Source organism: Hevea brasiliensis, chromosome 12, assembly GCF_030052815.1.
Source record: "Hevea brasiliensis isolate MT/VB/25A 57/8 chromosome 12, ASM3005281v1, whole genome shotgun sequence".
NCBI lineage: Eukaryota > Viridiplantae > Streptophyta > Magnoliopsida > Malpighiales > Euphorbiaceae > Hevea > Hevea brasiliensis.
The window spans coordinates 7018257-7043837 of record NC_079504.1 but is presented as its reverse complement, the minus strand read 5'-3'; the positions used below and the strand labels follow the sequence as shown (position 1 = coordinate 7043837).

At 31.8% G+C, this 25581-nt stretch overlaps 2 protein-coding genes across 5 annotated transcripts; both read right to left on the bottom strand.

The window, feature by feature from the left end:
• Window positions 1-1052: 1052 nt before the first annotated feature.
• On the bottom strand, window positions 1053-10530 carry LOC110636837 (probable rhamnogalacturonate lyase B). 2 transcript variants are annotated; one of them, XM_058130942.1, is made up of 16 exons: window positions 10392-10530; window positions 8070-8179; window positions 7742-7863; window positions 7257-7307; window positions 6632-6751; window positions 6413-6532; window positions 5351-5492; window positions 4914-5084; window positions 4617-4772; window positions 4398-4504; window positions 3834-3924; window positions 2877-3018; window positions 2632-2788; window positions 2232-2348; window positions 1596-1722; window positions 1053-1484 (listed from the first exon to the last, which is right to left on the bottom strand). In XM_058130942.1, exons 2-16 carry the CDS (start codon window positions 8109-8111, stop codon window positions 1245-1247), a joined length of 1905 nt encoding a protein of 634 aa, XP_057986925.1. In that variant the 5' UTR covers window positions 8112-8179; window positions 10392-10530; the 3' UTR covers window positions 1053-1244. The 2 variants fall into 2 exon arrangements, with proteins under 2 accessions (XP_057986925.1, XP_021642377.1); XM_021786685.2 differs by lacking the exon at window positions 10392-10530 and adding an exon at window positions 8854-9107.
• Window positions 10531-12753: 2223 nt separating this feature from the next.
• Window positions 12754-16787, bottom strand: LOC110636866 (uncharacterized). 3 transcript variants are annotated; one of them, XM_021786730.2, is made up of 6 exons: window positions 16630-16787; window positions 16440-16520; window positions 15303-15438; window positions 14078-14215; window positions 13850-13971; window positions 12754-13179 (listed from the first exon to the last, which is right to left on the bottom strand). In XM_021786730.2, the coding sequence occupies exons 2-6, from the start codon at window positions 16481-16483 to the stop codon at window positions 13017-13019; spliced, it is 603 nt and encodes a 200-aa protein (XP_021642422.1). In that variant the 5' UTR covers window positions 16484-16520; window positions 16630-16787; the 3' UTR covers window positions 12754-13016. The 3 variants fall into 3 exon arrangements, with proteins under 3 accessions (XP_021642422.1, XP_021642423.1, XP_021642421.1); XM_021786731.2 differs by having other exon boundaries at window positions 16603-16755; XM_021786729.2 differs by having other exon boundaries at window positions 16594-16746.
• Between the last annotated feature and the right edge of the window lie 8794 nt (window positions 16788-25581).

Genomic DNA, 25581 nt, shown 5'->3' with positions numbered 1-25581 from the left:
CTATCTCCTCTAAGATGGGATTATCAAATTTTTAACCAGGAAACTTGACCTGCACATTAAGGAATTGAGCAAGTTTCCATAGAGATATTGATAAAAGTCAAATAGGGTAATATTTGTTTCGTCATTTTTTTTGTTTTTTTTATAAGCATATGTGTTCGTTGTTTCCTAATTCTCCTAGAGTTCGGCATGAGAAGTCACTTGAACTGATTTGAGAAATCAAACAGGAGTAATCTTTGTTTGAAAAAAGAACAAAGGAGATAAACAAACTCAATTATACTGTAATCTAATTAATGACTAATACCCACAAAAGAGCTCGCTTTCATACAAAATTATACCAACCCAAGACAGCAGAGCTTGACCTATTTGCCACATCTCCTTTAAAGTCGTGTATCAACTTGAAAAGAAAGCACCCAGAACAATGTGTGCAATATTCGAGTCCCCCCCGAAATTTGAAGAATACTTAAAAACTTCTGATTGGTTACTTCATCAGTCTTTAAGTACAATGACACGGGCTAATTTTCAGTTTTTAAGTTTATAGGTGAAACAATCAAACAACTATTATCTCAAGAGAAAATGGTTGTTTTCAATATTTAAGATTTTAATCACTTAATGTTTACTTCAGATTATGTTTGGTTCCTTCTACGGTTCCGTCCTCAAAAGTCGAGTAATTTTCAGAATTTGCTACTGTTGGGATACATACGACATAAGATTCTAGACATATCCGCTGTTTTTAGGCCCAGTGTTGGATAATGTACTTATCCTTCAGCACATAACGCAATGTTAATCTGTGGCTAACTTCATATATTCAGATAAACCGCAGCTCCACTTCTAATGAATTCGAAGCTAAACAAAACAAGATTAGACAAATCTCCTTAGGAGAAACTGATCCATATCCTTGTCCAAAAATTCAGATTAGCTCAAAGGCTTTTCTTAGCAATTTCCGCGGATAAGCAGTTCTAAACAGAGAAAGTAGTCCACTAAGTTGGTTCCTACACAATCCCAGGCAATTAGCATATGGCTGACTTCAAGAATGAAATTGTAAAATTCAAGAATGAAATAAGACAACACATAAATTATCATATGCATAGTTGTATTCCACATTTAGCTCATCCGTACATCGACACATTTTGGCTTATTGTCCTATGAAGGTAAACTCAGACATAGGCATACATACACACACGCATTATTTTGTGAACCATTTTGAAAATATTTTACTTACATGAACATGAAATTTCATTTATGGATCATGAAGATGGAGGACTTTCCAGACGAATATAGTCATACATGAGACCCTGGAAAGGGCTGGTGCATCTTGGCTGTGTCAAGAAGATGGTATTCTCTCCTTCAACTAACCGAACACCTGGTATATTCACATTGTACAGCCGGTAGAGCCCATGAATCCCATGTCTTGCGATCGAATTGTCCCTTCCAATTAGTCCAGTTGTAAATACAGGGCGGGGGGCATTTGGGTCATTAACACGAACCTTTGGAAAAGGATCAAAGAACCGTTTAGCATTATAAATTTTAAGCAAACTGGATACAAGTATGAATGCTGGATACTCCAGTAAGTTTATAATCAAATGAATTGCTACAACCTGCAGTTCTGCCAGAGCTGCAGATGCCAATGCCACGCGCAATTTGTAGGTGTTCCTTCGATCAACTTTGTCAAGTTTGAACTTTATTTGCCATGTGGTACCTACATGTGTACCATCATCTTTCCTCCTGTAGTACAGAGACAAGAAATAATTGTCATGATTGGTTAATCAATTGACTAAAAGAGGCACCAATTGACAGTAAGAAGGTGGCCAAGAATGAAAAAGAACAGGTGTATACCAAACTTTCCAATGCTACACATAACTAATAGCATATGGCTCTGGCAGTGACAAAGAGGCTATTACTTGTTCAGATTTTTCTTTGGTGCAGTTTTCTGATGGTTAATCATTGCCAAGAATGAAAAAGAACAGGTGTATACCAAACTTTCCAATGCTACACATAACTAATAGCATATGGCTCTGGCAGTGACAAAGAGGCTATTACTTGTTCAGATTTTTCTTTGGTGCAGTTTTCTGATGGTTAATCATTGTAAATCACTTTGGTTTATGTCATCTGAAAAAATTCATTAAGCATCTTACCCATGGAAAAAAAAGTGATGTTTTCGTGGATTTATCCAAGCAATTTAGAAACTGACTGAAGGTTTCATCCAGCGAAGTCAGATGTTGAAAGAACTGTACCTCACTACCTGTGCAAAAAACCAATCTTTGCGATAGTCACTGACACCAACTGTGTAAACCAAGTCCGCCTCGGGATATAAATCCACATATCTGCTCCACAACCCATATTGCCTAAACCTGCCAGTAGCAGGGAATAGTCAAATCATTACTCTGGTTAAAATTTCACAGCAATTGCAAATATTTTATAACAGCCACCAGAAATAAGTCATATATGCCACCATTGTTCCAAATATCAACATGATAAAACTTCTTACCGGGAAGAATTTATATTGCGATCATGTGATGTTCTTTCCCAATCAATCCAAAAGCAAAACCCAACAAAGTGTATCTATCAATCTTATTCTCTATTCTTTATAGAAGGAACTACTTTAGACTACGTTAAATTCTAAGGAGAGCTAACCTGTCAGGATGATTGATAAATAATTTATTGACATGCACGAGATCAGGATCAGGAACATAAAATTCTGCAGCAGAACGATCAGGGATGCCTATTTCCCACAATGTAGGTCCATCTCTAGGAGGCTTATATACAAGATCACCCATTTCGATATTACAACCTGTATTGCATGTCATTTAGACCCCACAAAACATTCAGCATCTACAAGAACAGAAGAAAAAGAGATCAGCATAGCTGAAGAAGAGAACCTGAGTTTATGGTAATGACAGCTTCAAATCGATAATCCCCAATGAATCCAGGAACCCATGCATAAAGATTATAGTCCCCTGTACGGACGTTTTTAATGGAGAAAAAGCCATTCTCATCTGCTCTGGTCCAAAATTGGTAGTCCTAATGAGAAGTATCAAGCAGCAGTTATGCTTTTAAATAACTACCATCTCACCATGAATACGACAACAAAAGCAATTATAGCACACATGTGATAGAAAAATAAGGTGAAGGTGGAACATATCGGTGCTCTTCATTAAAACATTCATTTTTATTTGGAGAACATTACTAATCAATACACTCTCCATTATATGCTCAATTTGATTCAGAGAAGTAGGCATTAAAAGAAGATTTAGCATCTCCAACTTGCTTCTTGTATGCTGAATGATCATGAAGCCACACGCTTTACAAATTTTGATTTAACTCTATGATCAACAATTTGAAACTAAAATGCAGCATCCATACCCAAGGATGTTGAAATTAGAGTGACAAATTCTTCCTTTTCTGACTTTAGAGGATCCAAATAAAGAATCAAATATTTATTCCACACCATTACAATCATTATGTAATGGAGGTTAAAAGTCACTTCCTTTACGTAATATTAAAAGAGCGGCGTCTTCTATGAGTTTTATTCCAATAGGAAACTGTAGAAAACAATGCCCTCTTCAGCATAGTTATAGCATGTCCACCTTCTACAAGAAGCATAGAACCATAAAATGGTTGTAGAAAACACATCACAACTGTTGTTGCAAACATACTGGTAGATTTAACAAGCATAAAAGGCTACCTATCTACATTCGGAAACATAAACAGGGAAAATGAAAAATGAAAAAAAGTTATCTACGTTCTTTTTTTTTTTTTTTTTTTCTGTTGGTAGGTGAAGCTCACCTACCAAAAGATAATATACGTAAACAGAATAGAAAAGATGGTAAAATCACCTTGCATTCTCTCTGCCATGATCCAACGTCACCTGGTGGGGCCATCCCTACATAAGCACCACTTGCTATAATATGGTCCTCACTCATACACCTACATATTAAAATAAAAAAAAAACTTTTATATATACTCCAAAATTTATGTTGTTAGTCAGCACTAACTGTTATTCACTATTGGAATTTTTAACCTAATTTATAGCATTTAAAAATCTAATTCTATAGGTATCAACACTCAAATTTATAGCATTTAAAAATCCATGTGCTTTCCAAATATAATTCCAGGCACTCTAACCTAATTTCCCATGATATTTCATTGGGCTTCAAGCCAGACCGTTCAAAATTTGACAAGATCCCATGACCACATGCACCTTGCACTGTTGCATGCTACTTATTAGATTGATAGAACAAGCAAATATTATGGTGAAATATAAATAATAAATCCTTAAAGCTTGGGAATGGTATTATGCAAGAATATAATTTCATCCAATTATGCTTATAATTAGTTTCCTACTTATCCAATGAACCACTAATGTCATAGCCATACATTAGGTATCTTCAAATGCTTACATGTCTTGGACAAGTAGTCTACCACATACATTCCCTCGTTCTGCTGACTTTTGGAAATCTGCAGAGGCTGGAAAACTGTATGGCCAGCTTTGGACTTCAGCCATCATCTGTAGATCAAAGCACAGTGCATTTCCATCAAAACGCAACTGTCTAATTGCTATATCAAGTTATAAGAACAAGAAAATGAACTTGCAAAAGTTGCAATAATTTATGTTAAACCTGTATTTTGGCATCTTCCCACAGAAAAAGTGGGTCATTTCCAGTTGATGCAGAATTAAGATAGATGAAAACTGGGCCAAAAACTTTCTTCCAATGCTCGCCAAGGTTGCACCTTGGCACCAGATCATTTCCCGCATAATGTGAACTATGGAACATCTAATGAAACCATTTGAATTGAAAATCAATGTAGACAGACAGTTGAAGCCAATAATGCCAAGCTCTGATGAAGGCTTAAAAATGCATGAAACTGGCAAGATAAAATATTTCTAAGGACTACATCCAAGGTCAGTCACTCACAGCAAGCGTGGTGGGGCCAACATGTGAGGTCAGGTTCTGTTTGAGGGGCCCACCAGTTCGGAATTCATTGCTTGGTGTAATTTGCCAAAACCCCACTGGTGGGTTGAAGGACATCCACCCATGGACCTGATTGTCTTCATTATTGCATGAATATTGGTACTTGTCATCCACCTGCAAAAAACAATCATATGACAATTCATAGGAATTTATATTTGTGTTTCATGAAATTAAAGAAGGAAAGAAGTTCTGCCCAGAATGTTTTGGCAGGCTCCAGCAAAACTCAAACTTTGCTGGATCAGTGGATCGGCTAAGAGAGGCTGTTGATCACCAACAACATTTCATTTTTAAAGTCATATGATGTCAGATGAAACGCCTTTAGGGAGGAAAAAGGGGAAAGTTGAAAAAAGGAGAAGCTGCATATAATAGTAGTGAATCACCTCTCCTTTAAGCTCTGGGAACTTAGGATTAACAAGAAGGACGGCTTCTGGATAGGCCAGGGTTTGACATCTTCCTGGCATACGGTCATCAGGCAGGGGCATCAGTCTTTGCCGATTATCTCCTACAGCCATATACTGAAACCTGTTCACTCAAAGTACACCACTAAAAAAAATTAAAATAAATTTTTTGAATGATATTCTTTTCATTCTATACTCAATAGATATAATTGACTTTGACCCTACCATCCTTTGGCAAATATAAAGTTTCAGTGGAAAATATTCCATTATATCAGACAATAGATAACATATAATATTTTATAAACTTATCTTTGCGACTGTTATTTTTAACCCTCACAACCTCACCATTTATCCAAAATCATAATTTTTTCTAATTGATTCAAGTTTAGGGGAAGTAGAAATTTGAAGCTTTGATTGCCCACACTACAAGGAATGTAACTAACCACCAATTTTATTTCATCAGAAAATTTCTATTGTCAATTTTCTTGTAACCACAAATGTGGTACTGCAGAGGTTTCACCCAAGCTGATGTGGTACCACAGGACATTAAGATCAACCCCTATAACTGAAACAAGCTTATGCTTTCATTAATCAAGGAATGTCACCAACGACATTGGAGCCAAATGATTTCTCCTATCTCATAGGAATAGGGATGAGGGGTTCAAATTTCGATCCCTTTGGGTAAGTGAATTAATCTAAAAGAAATGAAAACACTCATACCCTCGATTTACTGTGAGCAAAGGAAACAGGAAACCACACAAACAAAAACTTATCAAAAAATATATAAGCATTTGTCATTTTTTTTCACCTTCATTGAACTCTAGGCTATTTTGACTAGACCTTTTGGCCAATCATGATACACATGACGTATGATCAGCCATAGACTGATAGATTAAAACAATTTCTTCTCAGAACTAGAACAAGGAAACCATGTTATGGAATTTCTAGTTGACAGTTGTATGTTTATAAATAATCTCTTCTTTAAGCATGAAAAATCATTGACATGCAAGCAGGTAATATAAGAAGATATTATTGATTGCTTACTTGTCTTTTCTGAGTTTGAAAGTGATCCTGGTTTCGCCAAGTTCAAAACCTGGCCACTCTTGTAAGTGCTCATAGATGGCATAAGAGTAGAAGCCTGAAGAACCACGGAGTAATATAAACCTAGAAGACAATATGAATCATTTTTATCTCGTAGTAAAATATCAGATTAAAATCAAACATATGTTTGTGTATATATACACGTATGATTTGAGCAAAGACCTTTTATCTATGTTTAGGGGAATGTACTTTCCCTCCAGGGAGGGATCCCACATTCTTGTGAATGAGAGCTCAACCTGTTCCTCATTTTCCACAATCACCCTGAAACTTGTTCCACTAATCCTGCATATCAACCAGTTGTTCATTGACATATCAGCTTACGTTAGATCTTTTACAGCCAATAGAACAAGCATAATTAAAAAAAATATATAAAAGATATACTACATGTTTTCACAATTGGTGTGAAAGAAGTCTAAATCCAAAATTTGGCAGAAATCCAATAGCATTTTGATTAATTCCTAGGCTTAAAAGATAAATGAGATATATAAAAAGGAAAATAATCTAAAGTGGATCATATATCAATGTGTTGAAAACATTTAAGCAATGACATACATTTGGAACATAATTTCAAATTATTCTTGAGATTTGTGAATAAAAAAATACAAACTTGGTAAAAAATTGCTGACAATGATGTACTTGCATTTAGTTGTGATGGTATGCAGATCCTACCATTTCTTCTTTTTGCAAGAAAAAAATTTTAATATATATTTTTCTGAACTTTGTAGCCTCTAATAAATATTCATTGACATGAAGAAGAAAAGAAAACAAATGAAAGGAATAGGCATACACATCAAAGATTCCCTTGCCTCCTGGTGGATTCCAGAAAAGATCCCAATATCTACACAATTAAAAGTTAAGAGTCAATTTTCTAGTAATGTGACATTAATCAGTCAAAAAACAAAATAAAATGAAAAAAAAAATCAGATTATTCTTAATTTTATAATTCTGAAATCTGAATCATCTAATCCAATACCTGCGTAGCAAACAGAGCTGCCTTAATGAAAACTCATAAAAATACCTTCTTGACCAGATAATATCTATATATATCTTTTCACATGATATCAATATTTTTTTTTAACATCCATACGAATAGGATATCTGGAAGATGCTAGTCAGCACAGCGATGTTATCGGTTACCACAATGAAGCCCTGGGATTGAAGCCATGCTTCAACAGTGCTACCACCTACTGTGTAGCCTAGATATTCAGCAGGAAAAGAAGACCTTAAAAGGAAACAAATTTGAGAAACTAAAGTAGCTGTAACATCATATACCCTCTATTTGTTTCACGATTAAGAACTTCAAGCAAATTGTCAATTCCATCATATCGTATGCCAGTAACAATTCCTTCAGGTTTTGATAATGTGACTTGAACTATGCCATTATCCATCACGACCTGCAGATTGCAAAGAACTTAGCAGAAACATGGTATGTAAATGCAACCTAAAATTAATAAGAGGTATCCTTCCTTAATGTTAAAATCAGATCGGCATGGGACAATAAATACTCCAATAGATCGTAATTCTCAACAGTATTGAACAGATAAAATACCCTGGAAGTAAAAGCATCAAAAGCAAGAATTCTCCAAAAAAAAAAAATTACATGACGATCTTGAATATGCAATCGAACCGCATGAGGTGGCATGGTGCGACAGTTGCTATCTTTCAGATTTTGTTCACCACAATGAAAATGTCTATCTGGGTTCAATATACCTGAAAAATACATGGAGTAAACACTATAAGAAAGAATCTTGTTATTTGTTGATGTGTGAGAAGTTATTTTATTTGGTGTGGAAACAGCTTGTAAGAATCTCTTTTCTTACTTGGCTTCTTTTAATTAGAGACAAAGAACCCCTTTGTCCCCTTCACTTTGGTGCCTTTTAGATATCATGGTATCAAAACCCATAAAATTTGACATTTCAAACAAATTAGAAGCAAACCTCATCAAAGATTGAATCGATTAAAAAAAAAACCCTTAAATTTTGACATTTCAAAAAGTTAGAAGCAATCCTCATTGAAGATTCAATCCATCAAATCCTAATTAATTCAATTTCACCCCGACAATTCCAGAGAAAAATACCTAAATGCCGAATTTTGTTTTTACGATATGCAAGTCAGTGTACTGTTAGTAAAATTGATTATAACAGTAATATCGAGGTTGATATTGTAAATATCGTTTCATCTCCGAGATTGATAGAATTCGATAGATCTTCCGCTATTCATCTCCTAAAAATAGAATCAATGGCCGAGAGGATTGGTCCACAGTCCGTACATGACATAAATAAGAATTCGAAAATTCAAGTAATTTGAGAATTCGAGACTTTTCGATTTTCATTTAAAAAAAAAAAAAGAAAGAAAAAGAAGAGGAGGAGGAGAAGGTTGCCTACCTCCAGGTCCAGGTCTTTGAGAAGTGGAGATAGAGTAAGAAACATTTCTGTGACGCAGGCAACCGCCGCAATCGCATAGAGAACCGAAGAGGCTTTGCAGCCTTTTCTTCATTCAAAAGGACGAGATATAAATTGGCGATATGTGATTTTTCAGCAATTACTACGGCGGAAATGGAGGCGGTGATGGCATAGTGGTGGACTGAGTGGCGGCAAAGGATGAACTGTTCAAACTTAAGGTTCCGTTAATTCGTTGTCTACAATATATATAGCAAAAACAACATAGCTGAGTCGTTGCCGCGTGTCATTGGAAAAACCCATTTTTGTTGGTGCTTTTGGGCCTTGACGCTTACAAGGTTGGTATCGGCTAAATTATTTAGTGCAGGTAAAGCACAAAAATATTTACGTGCATTCGGTGTACTGTGCATTAGAATTTTTTTTAATTCTAAAAATAGATGATAGATTTCATTTAAAAAAAAAAAAAAAACTTAAACTCGATACATAAACATGAAACATGTCAAAATTAACTTTATAAGATCCAACAAATAAGACCCATGATTTAACAAAGAACCTAAGAGCCAACTTCAACCCCTAAGCACAAACCTTAGTTACGGCGGGTCATGCACCCAAGTTCTAGACCCAGAAGAAAAGAAAGCAATATATGCATCGCCGTTCTTCTACAACCGTTTTCCACTAGAGGGAAATTGCGGTAGACTGAAGCATTATGCCAGGGCCACACATGGTGAAGTGCCTACTCAAAAGACCCATAACACTATAACACCCTTGCAATCTATGTAGCAACCCTTAAGCTCAAAACCAACAACAAGAAGCATAGAGATCATGGAGGCCGATCATGCAACGGCTCAAAAAGGAAAGAATAGCAGAAGCAGAGATAGAGCCCTGACGTCTTACTCTCTTATAGCTGCAAGGGCAGCCACGAATGGTTGCTAGCAAAACTCTCAGGGTCTTTCTTTCTCAGAAACAAGCAAATGAAGCACCATCCTAGAGAATCAGAGAATAAAGGAGAGGAGGCATATATGTTTTCCTATTCTAGCCAAGAGGTCACTGGCGCCTCAAATGCAACCGTTGACAAACCCTAGGCTCTTCCCCTTCCCAACACAGCAAACCATTAAAATCTAAAACTATACAGACACTACTAAAAAGACTCTGAAAAGCACTATCTGTCAGAAATCTACCAAAAAACAATTTACAGCCCACCCGAAAATGAGGCTCCCCACTCAATTGATGTAAGGGAGCCGCTTGAAATGGCAGTGACAAGCGACTGAGCTCAAAAAAAAAAAAAAAAAAAAAAAAACAGAGAAAGAGTGACTATGTCGTGCATTAGAATAATCTTATGTAATGTAAACCATTTCATAATAATAAAGTAGGAATAGCGTGGCCATTATCAGATCCAAGCCGTAAATTTGCACATATATTTTGTCACAAATACCATGAAAATTATTGATTGCTGGTGCTTAAGAATTAAAAAAAAAAAAAAATCTGTGCAACTGAAAAGAAGAGGATGAAGAAGGAGAACTGACCTGGGCTGCTTCCACCTCCACTGCTCCTCCACTTGCAGTTATGTATAAATGGTTTGTATTATACCCTTTTCACATCAATTATGATATTTTGCATTGGCGGATTTGTTTGAAAAAAAGGAGTCGATTGACGCCTTTTTTATTAAAATAATTCATATATATATATATATATATATATATATATATATATATATATATATATATATATGTATATTTCAATTGACCTCTTATAAATTTAATTAATAAATTCTCTTTTTATAAATATTAAAGTAGATTACTCATTTGTATGACTTACTTAAATTTAGTAGCTTTTCTTTTCACATGAAAATGTTAATTAGGTTGATTTAATTTTATCTTACTAAATTTTTAGATGTGAAAGTCTATATACTTAAAAATCAATTTAAAAACTTTATTTTTCATATGTATTTTTAATATGTTGATTCCAGGAAAAAAAATTCTAGACCTGCCAATATATATATAGTTTTATTTATTCTCATTTTAATTTAAATTATATCTCCTTAATTAATTTATGAAAATATAATTCAACTAAAATTAGTATAAATTATGTGTATCAATCTTATAATACTAATGCACGGTATTTAGTAAACAAAAAAGGAAGCGTTAACAATTAAATTACATACCATAATCTATATTAAAAGTTCATCCATGTTATAAAATATATGGGCATTAAAAGAAAGCAACACAATTAGTTTTATAAATAATAAATTAATGAAATATGTTACCATACATGCAAGGCTATGTTTAATATAGCGTAATCAAAATCGTAATGTAATCATAATTTATATTTATTGTATATTTAGTTTCGTTACTTGGTAACATAAAAAAAGTTGACATAATAAAATGATAATTATATAATATAATTAATTATATTTTAAGTAACGTAATGGTAATTACATATAAAAATAGATATAATTATAATTACTTATTTTATTTTTTTTATTTATTGTTAATATTATCACCACCACCACTAATCATACTCTATCACCACTATCACAACCACTATTATCACCATTACCATTCTATCACCATCATTGCTATTACAATCACTTGACCATTATTATCACTATTTAGTTATTGTCACCTCTAACACCACCTTGTCACCTCTATCACAACCTTGTCACTATCATCACTACTATCTCACTTTGCGGCTGCTATCACTATCTAACTACCGCTGTAGTTACTATTGTCACTTGACTACCCATCAATACAACTATTACAATTGATTATTAATATTATAAATAAATTAATATATTAAAATAAAAATTATTATTACATTACATTACTTATATTTTTATTTTACAATTAAACAGAGAAATGTAATGACAATTATATTACATTATAATTTTACTTGTATTACATAATTGATTACATTACATTGCATTACACTTGAGCAAAACCTAAGTTTTGTGTTTTAATAAATTAGTTATTAAAAGTGTTGGAGCAATTTATTTTGCAAAAAAAAAATATTTATTTCAACAAAAATGAAAAAATAAATAATAATGCAATTTTTCTTAGTCATGTAGCTAAGTATATATGACATGTCAAAACAAAAAGGAAAAAGAAGTAAATGTGCATATCATTTTATATAATTTATGAACAAATAATTCGGCAAGTGCCATATGTTTATTGTTTTCCTCGTTTTTTTATCTCAGATGCATCGTATTGCACCTTGCACACAAAAATTCTGGACACTTTAGTAAGCCTTCTACCTTTCATAACCTTGTTGCCTTCTCCTGCTTTCACTTTCCAATAATAATAATAATAATAATAATAATAATAATAATAATAATAATAATAATAATAATCAAGATTTCGACACAAATTCTCATAAGGTTCATCCATGATTATTTTCTCTGAATTTAATTACTTTATTTATACTTTTTATATTTTACTATTAGATTAAATTTTAACAATTCGATCACGATAAAAACTCTAAATTTCAAAAAATGTCTCAAACTATGCTGAAACTAATTTTTTACAATAACAACTTTAAAATACTTTTTCAAATAAGAGTTTAAGATACACCGTCCAATGTTCCATTATCCAATTTTAATAACATTATACGGCTTTTTAGTTTTATTTTTTAAATAGGTGAAGGAAGATATAAGAACACAATATCACTTTGCAATATCCACCTACTCGTATCCCCTGATCTCATTTAAAAGGCTTCTTCTTCCACCAGCCTAGCTTGCAGATCAGTAAATACAACAATATTTCCAACAAACTGGAGGAGTTCCAACAACCATGATTGGCTGATTCTTTATTAGAATTCTCTCCCCCTCCTATCAAAATTCACGGATGCAACCGTGAATTGCTTCAACCTGAATTGAAAAGAACGCACAAATGATAGTAAATTGACAGAAGTGGAATTCCCAGCAATTACAAGAACGTAACTTTACAAAAGCCCATTTTTTACGCGAACAAATGCTGAAGCTAATTTCCAATGAACGATACCAGAACGCAAGCTGTCAATGCACTATCACAATCCCAATGAGTTTAATACAGTAACAACAGTAAGCTCTCAGTTGATTACAGATCCAGACAAATGGAAATAAATAGCCTTGGAGCTGTGATTTACATAAACCCTAAAGTGTACCTTCTCTGCTGCTAATGCACTTGATTATTCCCTGTTTTCCTCTGGAAAAGAAGTGATCCTAGTATAACAGCAATGCCTGTTATTGCAATGGTGAAAAAAAGCCGTCTCCGTGATGAATAATCATGTGGCTGCCTTCTTGGAGCACCTGGTGCTCTTTCAGCTGCTCTCACATCCCTTCAAACATTCCAAATATGTTAGGGCCATGAATGATAATATCAGGGATGACAATAGATATCTGAACGCAAGGCACAAATCCTGTACTGACAAATTAACACTTCAATCAGAAAGTACAAAATCCAGGAGTTCCCTAAGCAGCTAAGCCTCAATTATGTAGTTGCACTTGTATAACTTGAAAAACATTTCCCTTCTACTCCTAAAGTTCAGGAAAACTATTAAAAAAACTCATTAATGTTTTAGCAGATGAGAAGACCCTTTTAATAGCATGTGCTTTCAAAAAATTGCAACAGATTGAACCATCACCACAAATAATACCCACATTCTCATATATTTTCTGTTTTCATTTCACCGTGACTTGCAATATCCACTCAATGGTTAAATATATTTCCACTACAGATCCACCCACAGAGGTTTCCCACATCAAAGGGATTGACTGGAGATGCACTTCGAAAAATTGCCTTCAAAATAAGCCCCAAAAGTGTACACACTTAAAACCCAACACAAGATTAAGACAACTGAGTAAAACTATAAATCACTAACAGCTAAAGCAAAAGCAAACCAATTTGGTAATAGTTACACTCACAACACAAACCATCAAAAATTATGCAAGTGATTATGATGTATTTATTCACAAGTGGCAATAAAAAAGGATCATGTATCTATCTACCTGGAAGATCCCACAATATTGTCTGACACACCAGTGCATCTAGACTCATGGTTGTATCTTTCACGCAGTCTAATATATCTACTACACAGATGACAAAGTTCTGTCCGGTTCCCACATACCTCCTGCAATTTCATAATCAGAAGGTGGAAAAAAGATGCAGATATATATTGGTAATAAAGCATGCAATTGAATGCTGCCTTGTAATTTCTAAATTGCTGACAGTCATACCTGATGCTCAGCTAGATCAATTGCAGGCAATGGAAACTCGCAGAATTCGCATGTGACAATCCTTTGAGGACAAATTTCACCTTTATGGATTGCTAGAACTTCACGCTCCATTGTCTCACTGCATAGCGAACAGGCCACCTGCTCAAAGACAGTAAGGTAAACATAGTGCACCAAAACAACTTAATGTATGACATTCCTTTTATCCTGGAAACTCTTGTCATACAAAATTGCAATTTAATCCATTTTACCTTACAAATGCAAAGCATTCAAAACAGTAAAGTTACAAATGTTTAACTTTAGCACCCACTGCAAAGGAAAAGTTATAGCTACTTTCATGAAGAATACAGACTTAATAATGGGTTGAATTTAAACTTGCAGGTTGAAGCATCCATCAATTTTTACCAATCTTATTTTAAGTAAATGAGACATAAGTTGTTGAACCCTGAAACTTTCATCACGGAAAATCATGAAGAAACTTTCCAATAATCTACCATCACAGTATACAGGTTCCATGAAAGATAATCAGTAAACCATAATATAGTTACCTTTGTAACTCAAAGTATGGTATTGTGATGTGTGGGAAAGCAAGGAAGTGGAGTCAAGGGACTAGTTTAGTATAGTACCAAAATAAGGTGAAGAATCTCTTCTTTTAAGGTGTGAAATAATGAGAATCTTGTAATCTTCTGCTCTCTAGTCTTCCCTCTTTCTTCTGTTTATCCCTCCTATTTCCTCTAATTCATTGCTACCCAAACAAATTCAGGTTGAATTCAACCTGCAAAGGGTTATTTGCTAGATATGGTGATTGGGAATGAGTTCCCCAAGGAAAGGAAAAAAAAAAAAAACTTTTCGGAATCTGGGGATGAAAGGAAGCAACTTAAGGAGCCAAGAAAGACATCTTGCTTGTTTGGTCATTGGTGACCAAGAAAGTGAAGGAAAGATTGAGAAACAAAAAAGAAAGAAGATAAAAGTGGAAATATTTTATGAAATGGGAAGAAAAATCTGTGATTTGTGATGCACATTGCCAAGAAAGTGCTGTGATACCACTTGATGGAGTCTTGAATACTTATTCAACCTGAATCTGTTTGGGTACCCTATCCCATTGTACCTTTTTATAGCTTTTACTACACACCAGAGATTATTCATAGCTTCATACATAGTTGCATACTACAAGTTCTGTATCTTCATCACACAATAAAGATCAATAGCTTCCAATAAACCAACATACCGGCGCATGAGTGTTTAAGAAATGTTCCTCAGCATGCTTTTTTGGGACCATGTCACCACAAAGTTTACATTTTTCAAGATTCCGAGAACAATGAGCAAAATGCAAATCAATATTCAAGGAAGGGATAGCTCTGTCACTGGAAACACAAAAACAAATTACTCATCAGCAAAATAATTATGTTAAATCAGTAAAAAATTAATCAGCTGGAACATGTTATAAAACAATAAAAACACAAACACAATTAACCATTTTTCAAATAAGCAGTCTATTTGACAAAATATTTAGGGAAAAAAATGAATGTCCAACAGGAACATATGAGTATTGTTATGAAACAATACTAACAACTAAGCCTTAATCTTTTCCACTGTTCAGCTCAGTTAGACACCAGGTCTGCACTGTTACAACAGATTGACAAAAAAAAATAAATAAATAACAATGTGTAATATATTTATCAAATTAAAAGAAAAAAAAGGAATTCGAGTCAGCATTAAAAATGCATCCTAAGTTGAACTGAAATTATAAGAAATATTTGCTCCACATATAATGCAGGACACAGATACTTGATCAAGCATATGACTATAATCAGAATTGACCAAAAGAAAAGAATTAAAAATAAAAAAATAAAAAAAAACTACCATCAGTGGAACAGAGAAATCAATTAAAAGAAGCAGACCATAACAGCTCAAACTATCCCAAAAAAATTAACAATCAGGACAAGATTAACCACAAATTCAAAAATCCAAACGCATAAGGCTCCAAGAGTCGCTAAATTTAACAGTTAAAAAAGGTCTACAACAACTAAGCTGGGTTGACCACTGGCACGTGAATCCCTATTTAAGATAACAAGCAGATCAAACAAGTATTACGCGTAATTCAAATAAACCAGATTAATATATATATGTGTGTGTGTGTGTGTGTGTGTGTGTGAGAGAGAGAGTGTGTATATATTCAATTACAGTTATGACCTAATCTAACAAAATAATTTCAATAAAATCTGAAGAAACAGCTAAGATCAACAAGGCACAGCGTATAATTAACGCCCAAAACACTTTCTTTTTTTTATTCAAAAAGAAAGGAAGAATTAGGAAAATCACAACATAACAAGAAGAGGAAGAGTCCATAAAATTTATAATTTACCAGTGGCTGCATATGTTAGTGGTTTCCTCAGATGCAACAGCCATATCGCGATACAACGACGTCGTTACTCCTCGAGCAAACCTTCAAAAGGAAACGAACAATTAGCGGAGAAAAGGGAACCAAATTACAACAATAATGGCGTAAATATGCATACATTCATTACCAGGACAGCGATTCGCTATTTAATTACCTACTAATTACGGAGATTTGTGATTCTTCAGATTTTCTATTTGTTTGGGGATTTTGAAGACTCGAAGAAGAGAGTTTTTGATTACTTTGGTTGAACTGACTTTCGATGGCGAGAATTTTCGGACCATTGGGGCCACGTATATGGTTATTGCCGAAAATACTCTTCTACCCACGCCGCTTCATAGAGCGTGGTTCACTCGCTCTTCTCTTTGGGCTTAAGCCCACCATGGACAACATAGATCCCTATAATCAAATAGGCTGGGCCCAGGATTTGAAGGGATCTCTAAGCCCATTCTTCCCCAGATGGATCTGTGAAGCCCTTCAATCTTATATGACTGTGGAGCCCTCTCTTCTCCTGTGACTGGGACAATCGAACTAAATTTTGGCTGTTATGTGGATCCACTCTTAGCTGTTTAATTCCAACGGAATCAACGAAGAGTATTAGACAATACAAGTTTTTTGATTAATACTTCCAAATTCTTAGAAGGATAGAAGTTACCATGGTTGAATATACAACCTTTTGTATTACACAATAAGATCTTGAGCATTAAATTATTGATAAAATGATAATTCCTAAACTATTAATTCATTGGTTAATGATGCAATATAAAATATTCACAAATAATATATACCCTTTTAATTAAGAAAATAAGCCATCAAAAAATATTCTCTAAAATAGACTCCTATCATTTTTTTTTTTTTTTTTTTATAAATAAGGTCAATAAGAATGAAAAAGGTTCCTATCTTTCCCTCCCCTTCTCTCTCTCTACTCAACCTCTTTTCCCTCTAAACTCTCTCTTTACTATATCTTTATCATAATATATACCCTTCTAACTTGAACATATGAAAGTCTTCATTAGGGATCTTCTCGGTGGATCTCTTACCATTATTTATTTGTTTTAATTTGTAGGTTTCTTTAGCTGAGATGATGAAAATGATATTCATATTATTGAAATAACAAGTTTAGGATTCATCGGTTAGAATAATATTTTTTTATAAATTAGTGATTAATAATTGTTAGGAAATTAAACAAGTTCTTTAGCTAGCAACTATGCCGCATGATATTCTTTGAGAAACAAGTGATGCTGGTAATGTTGGTTTAGGAAGGAGCCAATTACACAGTTGTAGTTTTCTTTGGTTATCTGGGATACCGGCGGTGTTGGGAATGTGGGGGCAACAAGTTGGACTTTTATACTAGGAAAAACTTATTCTAATAATATTGATAACCAATACGATATTGACAGGAAGGCATCAATTCAAAGAACACCAATTTGGAAATTTTCTTATGTTAAACAAGAACAACAAATCAACAATCATGGTCCCTATGCAATTCTTTCTTTTCCTTGTCAATTTTTTTTTTCTCCTTTATATGGATTTATTTTATTGATTGTTTGTGGGGAAGAGGATTCCAAGCTTGTAGTTATAATACCATTTTAGGAAGTGTGAACCAAGTAGCGTCATTCAGACAGGTGATATCTGCTTTCACCTACCAATTCCCTTTGGCGTAATTGGTGAGTTTTGTCCATTATCGGATTCCTTGTTTTAATAATTAATTATTATTATTATTATTATATTCTTGTATTTCTATAACAAGATATAAAATTAAAATACCAGACTCTCTCTCTCTATATATATATGTATTCCAAAACCTATATTAATTAGCTTCCAATATTATTGCAGGCTCAATTGACTTTACATGTGCGTTAGCAATTAATGAACATGAGTCATCATCATCAAACAATGTAATTATATTATTTAGCCAAAAGATTTATAAATATTATATATAGTTTATATAAAATAGGAAAGACTTGTCTCAAATCTTCATATAGAATTTTTGACATGAGAAATTCTTTTTTAAACGTGATTTATTATATATTTAAAATATAAATATATGATACTCATTTATTTAATAAATATATTTTATTATATATTTTATGTTTTAAATTTATAATAGATTAAATTTAAAAAAAATAATTCTTATGATATATAATTAATCACTAAAAAGAGAGACAGTGAGGGTTTCATTTGAGATTTGTAGACATGATATATAATTAAGAAAGAAAAATAATATATACATCATTGATTAGACTAATAATTAAATACATGATATTTTTTGGGTGAGCCATATACTTCCACAGCCATAATCACTAATGCCACAACTTCTTGCATACTTTTTTTATTAATATATTAAATTATCCTTCCATATAATTACTACAATTATCTTATTAAATGCAAAAGTATAAAACATTTTGATCATTTCTAAACAAATAATTTCTTTGATAAATTAACCAACTTTTCACATTTCACAAGAAAATTTTTAATTTAATATATGAATAATTTTTGTTTTCATTTCTCTATGATTAAAAAAAATTCATTTTTCATTTTTTTTACATTAGACAATATCTATTTAAATGTGATTGGGTAGTATTTTCAATTAATTTCTAATATATTATCTCTATTTTTCTTTTTTAAAACTTTATTTTTTTTTCTTTTTTTTTTTAAATACAATGTGCAAAAAATGGGCATGAATATATTCATTAATATCAAGGTGAGAAAAAAGGAAAAAAAAAGATATAAATGAATGAAAATGAAATATTAAATGGAGATTTTTTATTTACATTTAAAAGAGATTATATATATAAAAAAATTATATTAAAACATTCATGGGTATGATATAGCTTATAAATTTTTGAAATAAGAAAATTATATTGTTTAATTTATCATTAAAAGATGCTTAGTAAAGATACTAATTTTTTTTGCTCTCAATATAATGCATAATTATAATATGCCATCTGTCTTAAAACATTCATGGGTATGATATAGCTTATAAATTTTGAAATAAGAAAATTATATTGTTTAATTTATCATTAAAAGATGCTTAGTAAAGATACTAATCTTTTTTGCTCTCAATATAATGCATAATTATAATATGCCATCTGTCTACTTTTATTAATATTTTTTAAATGTTATTTTATTTAAAATTATTTATCACTTTTATGGATGAAATGAGTAACTTTTATGGATCAAATAGATAGTTAAGTCAACCAACGAAAATTGCATTTAATAAGTTGTGGCATTAGCTATTTTAATAGGCTCACTTATTTTTTAGAAAAAATGTATAATAATTATTAAATGTTCATAAATAGTTATTTTAACATAGAATTATTATTTTATTTTCGTAGCATACCCAACGAAGCCATAATTCTTTCAGAAAGAAAAAGTTAAAAATATATTGAAATTTTGTAAATAAATATTAATTAATTATTATTTTTTAAAAAATATTATTTATTTATCCGGGCAATAATGACAAAGTTACATATGCTTCAACGGCAGAATCATGGCACATGATCCATTCCAATGTATTGTGGATTGGGCACCTACGTCGCTAGAGCAGTAGTTTCAACTGCTGTTTAAGCTATGCATACACATGAAGAAGGTTAAGCTTTTGGCTAAACATTCCATGCATGCACAAGCAATATACATATAGATATGATCTCTCGATAAAGCAAATTGGCAATGAATTGATACCTGCCATCTGTTGATCCAATTAATGAAGTGGCTTTAAATGCAATTCAATGATAATAAAGATAGCGATAGTCAAGTGCACGATTCAAATTTCATTTTCTTTTTTTGTATTAAAAAGAATATATCTTAATGTTATAAAATAATGAATAATTTACTTAAACTATTAATATTTTTGTTTTTCTAAGGAATAAAGGGTTAGAAAAGTGGATACATTCTTAAAGCAAAACAACAAAATGATGATTGCCTAAAGCTTCATGCAGAGAATTCGCCTGTGTAATTTGTTCAGACAACCTAAGTGGTTGCGCCTAATCAGCCACCATAAAGAGTGCACGGTGGGTGGAGGTGGAGCCAGCCAGTTGGCCGTGTTATTAAGGAACCATCGTCTTTATTCTCCCCATAAAAAAAAAAAGCCAAATCTCCTTACCAACAAAGAAAGAGTAGTGAAGAAACACAAAATATATAATAGAATTAAATCGATAATGAATAGAGTTTAACTAAAATTTTTTTAAGATTTCATTTACTTTTCTCATTAGTTTTTTCTTTTTTTAAAGTATGCTTCTTCTCTCATTAGTTAATTTGCACTTTCTTACTATAAAAATAAAATTGAAAAACATCAAAAAAATAAACCCCACCAAAGGAGAAGTAATTTTCCAGAGAGAGATTCTCACATTTCTGAATATAAGGGAACATTTCCCACTGAGTAATGGGGGAGATCAAGCAACTTTAATTTTCTTGGTCCAAGCACTTGCATCATTTGGCTGATGATTGACACTTGTCCAGCAATTTTTAGTTGGAGGTACAATATTATGTTATTTTATTCAGTGTTGTCCTTGATTACCGGCTTTGTTAATCTCCGAGTGCCCATGGTTTTATCGCCAAGGATTCTTCAACCTCATTGATTGCTTTCATTTTCACTCGCGTGGGCAAGCCAATTAAACTCCAAGCCCTTATACAAGGCTTGTGTATAATGTAATATCTTTCCGGCATGTGAGAAGGGCGCAAAAATATTAATTTGAAGGAAACAATTAAAAACAAATACATTGATAATTGAATTTGAGAGGCTTAAATTCGATTCTTTAATTGAATTTGAGAGACTTAAATTTGATTCTTTCTTCCTATATTTATAAAATTTAAAAAAATATACATTATTTTTAAAAATAATTATATATTATATATTAAGTAGAAAATTAAATACTCTAAATTATAATTATGAATTGAAGTTATATTTCAAAAATAAAAAATTAAATTTTCATATTAGTAATTAGCTTAAATATTTTAGGATTAACTATTTTTTAATTTTTCTAATCCTGATATTAAAAAAACATAAAATAGAGACAATTTTTTAAAAAACTATGTACGCAAAACTTCTTAAATGTATAAAAACTTATTAAACTAAATTACTAAACAGATTTTAAAATTTTACTAAAATGCAGAAACAGAGAAAGTGTACACAAGAAAATATATATTTTATTTAAGAAAATTTAAGAATTAAATTAAAAAGACATATTAAGATGAAAAAATCTTAAATTTATTTCTACTTATAATTAAATTTTTATTTTATTTTCTTGTTAAATTTTTAAATGAATTGTTTAATGAAAGAGAAATTTTTTTTTTTTTTAATTTCTGGACTCAATGTTCCTTTTGCCTATCTGATACAACTAAAAATGTCAAAGTTTATTCAAACACTTTGAAATTATTTTTCATTAATTTTCGTTTAATGGAACATTTAGGAATGATCAATTTCAGCAGGTAAATCAAACAAAGTTTGATTATATTTTATAACTCCCATTCAAACCTCCAGAGTGTTAAATAGTTTCTTTTTGACTGCGATACGAAGGTAGCTGTCATTAGAGTAAAACTCTGACAAAGGCGTGCAATAGGAGAGCGCCTCTCCTCCCTCGATTGGCTAATCAAGGTGAGTAACCTTCACGTGCACATGCCAGTCAATCCATTTCTGACACCTGCAGCCTGAGCTCCCATGCGTTTGGAGGATTGCAAATTGATCTTGTAAGCTTAATAATATATATATATATATATATATATATATATAGATTAATTATCATTCTGGGTTGGCAAGAATCCTAGGATATGTGTTTTATGCTTCTCTTTCATGATCAACTCATCAGCCATCCTGTCCTTGCGGCTTCTTTAGAGGATAAATTAACAAGTAAAGCTTCATGTTATATATATGTATTCAGCAATCACCATTAAATTTGTAAAACTTGTTATGCAATTGTTGGAAAGGCAAAGTTAGGAAGGATAGTCATACCTTTTGGCTGGAAAACCAAAAACATCTCTTATCTGTTGATGCTTTTAGTTTTAAGATATCTTTTACTAGGGGTGAGCGTTCTTTTAAAATTTGAAAGGTGAGCACTAAATATTTTTTGGTGGGTTTTCAGATGGACTGATATATGGGTATGACACTCCACAACTTGGAACTTGAATTGTCAGAAATCAGAAGATAGACTTGAGAAATAAAAAAAAAAAAAAAAAAAAAAAAAAAAACACGAAACAGGGATCATATACCTGAAACCTCATCTCACACCTAGTTCTTACCAAAGTCCTTTTTAATAAAAATAAAATTTTTCGGGGAAAGAAAAAAGAGCACTAGGATCACCTCAGGTTGCTTGGTTCAGCACCAGAACACAGTCAAGTTGGAAATTTTCTTGGATGTAAGGTCTATTCTTTTCCTAATTGGGAAACCTTAAAAACAATGGAAGGATATATCTTTCGTCATTCGCCTCTGCATTTCTTCACTTTCGATCCTTCCACGTGCACGAGCACCCAAAAACATGCATAGGTTTTATTAGCGCCTTTTAAAATTATAGTGGAGAGATTATTAAAAAGTACTTCAAAAAAAATCCAATTTTAAATACAACTAAAAATAATTTTAAAATATTGTTTAATTATTTTAAAATTCTTATGATTAAGTTAATTTTAAATTAAATTTTAATATTTTTAATTAATATATTTAAAAAAATAACAATAATAATACTAAATAAATTTATGCTCATATTAATTTGAAATCTATTATCTTCCTAAGTTTCAATCAAATTAAGAAGCCCTTCGATTTGTTCTTCGCTGGCATGTCAAAGGTCATTCTTTTATTAATGTTTGGAAGGAACCTTGAGTTCCTTCATTGCCTTCTTTCAGAATTAGAAGCCATCGCCTAGCTGACACTCCAATAACTTATGTGGCTGATCTTATTGATAATACTATTAAGCAGTGGAATGTGCCTCTTTTGTACTCAGTGCTCTCTCCCCATGAATGTCGAGAAATTCAAAAAATTCCTTTACGAGATGTGCAGGAGGAAGTAGAGAGAATATGGTATTTTGCTAAAAATGGGGAACCATCAGTGAAGTCTGTGTACTGTCAGTTGAAGAAGTATCAGGGTTCTTCTTCTTCTCAAACCCCTTCCACGTCAACTGTTATGCCAATTTCAGTTTGGAATACTATTTGGATGTTGAAAATCCCTCCCCAGCTGAGGAACTTTTTATGGAGGGCCTGCTCAAATTCTTTGGCTACAAGGTTGAATTTATTTATCCGAAAGTGCGCCACATCTCCTCTATGTCAAGTGTGTTTCAAAGAAATTGAATCTCTTGAGCATCTTCTGTTTTTCTGTGTGCATGCCAAAGCTGTCTGATTTGGATCACAGCTGGGACTCGTTCCTAATATGGAAGGGTTTCAGTCCTTTCGGGATTGGTGGCAAAATATTCAGAGTCTAGATTCAACTAGTGATAGACAGATGTTGCAATTATCGAGTTTTATTTGCCGGCACATTTAGAAATCACGCAATTCAGCCACTTTTAAGGGTTTTCAACCAGATCCTATTACTGCCATCAGGAGAGCCAAGGCTCAGTTCACTGAAAGTAGCACTATGGTTATCTCCCATCAGCCTGTTCAAAGTCAAAATGATCTTGTTCAGCAATATTGGTCCCCTCCAGGATGTTGCTTTCTGAAGTTCAACATGGACGCCTCTTTTGATTAGGTGTCCTCTGTGGCCGGGGGTGGCTATTTAATCAGAAATTCTCAAGGGTCTCTTCTTGGATGGTTTTGCTATCTCTTTTATTAGTAATTCCGGCCCCATAAAAAATAATAGGACTTAACTATATCCTAGAAATTAATTAAAAAAAAAAAGATTTATCAAAATCTTATATATAATATAATCACCTTATTCAAAATTAATATAGGACAAGAGATTTAATATTCTCTTTTTATTTTTAGACTTTTTCAATTTTCACTAATTTTTTAAAATCACATCACGAAAAATTAATTAGAAAATGTCTCAAATGTAATTCCATAATTAAAACACTGTAGTATGTGCAGCACAAATAGACTTTCTAATACTTAAAATTAAAAGATATATAATTTTTATCATATGTATATATGATGTCTAACTACTCATGTACAAATGGTATCGACATATTCTTTCTTTAGTGCATTATCTGTTTCTGAATTGTTCCATCGCTTTTCATTTATTGATAATTGCATGATTGGTTCAAGCATATTATTAATTTGCTATCAGAACATGCATGGTTCCTAAAGGGTAAAATTACTTAAAACCACATAACTCTAAGTTTAATTTACCACCATTATCTCCTATGTTCGCGTGCACATTATTTATAATGACTGCCTTAGATACTTGTGCTATACACAGGTTTAATAAAAATTAATTTTTTATATTTAATTTAAATTTTATTATTTTATTTTTTATTAAAATTATTTTTAATATTTTTTTAAAATTTAATTTTTAAAATTTATAACATATAATTATAATACTCTAATTTAATACTTTATTTTTAATATTTACATATTAATTTATTTTTTAAATAAAATTACATTTTTTTATCACTTTTATAAAATAATAGATAAATTATAAGCCGATGATCATTTAATGTAATTTATTATTTTATTTTTTAAAATTATAAATTTTAAAAAAATTCTGCCATTAAATTTTTTTTAAAAAGTATCACATAATAATTTCTAGAAAAAATTTAATCTGTTCTATAATATAAACAGATTAAATTAGTGTTAGATTATATTAGTGTTATTAAATTGATAAATTATTGGACGGACTCATATTTCCTATAAGCTGTAGTTTAATTAAGAGAAATCTCTTAAGTACAATGAGTTTATATATAATAAATAAAATTTTGAGCTTATTGTTATAATTATTATTTGATATTAATAATGGATAATCATGTCTTTGGATATAATATTATATTAGAAAAAGTGAATCACGTAAATATTTATTATTGTGTTTATTTTGTTTATGGATTTAACATTTTGGTAATCACAATAAAATAAAATTAATCATATAAAATATATAAATAATTGTATTATGTATATATAATAATTAAATTTGAAAAATACCACTTTGAGTTTTCTGAAAGGATTTGTTAATTTAAATTTATAAAAATTTTACTTT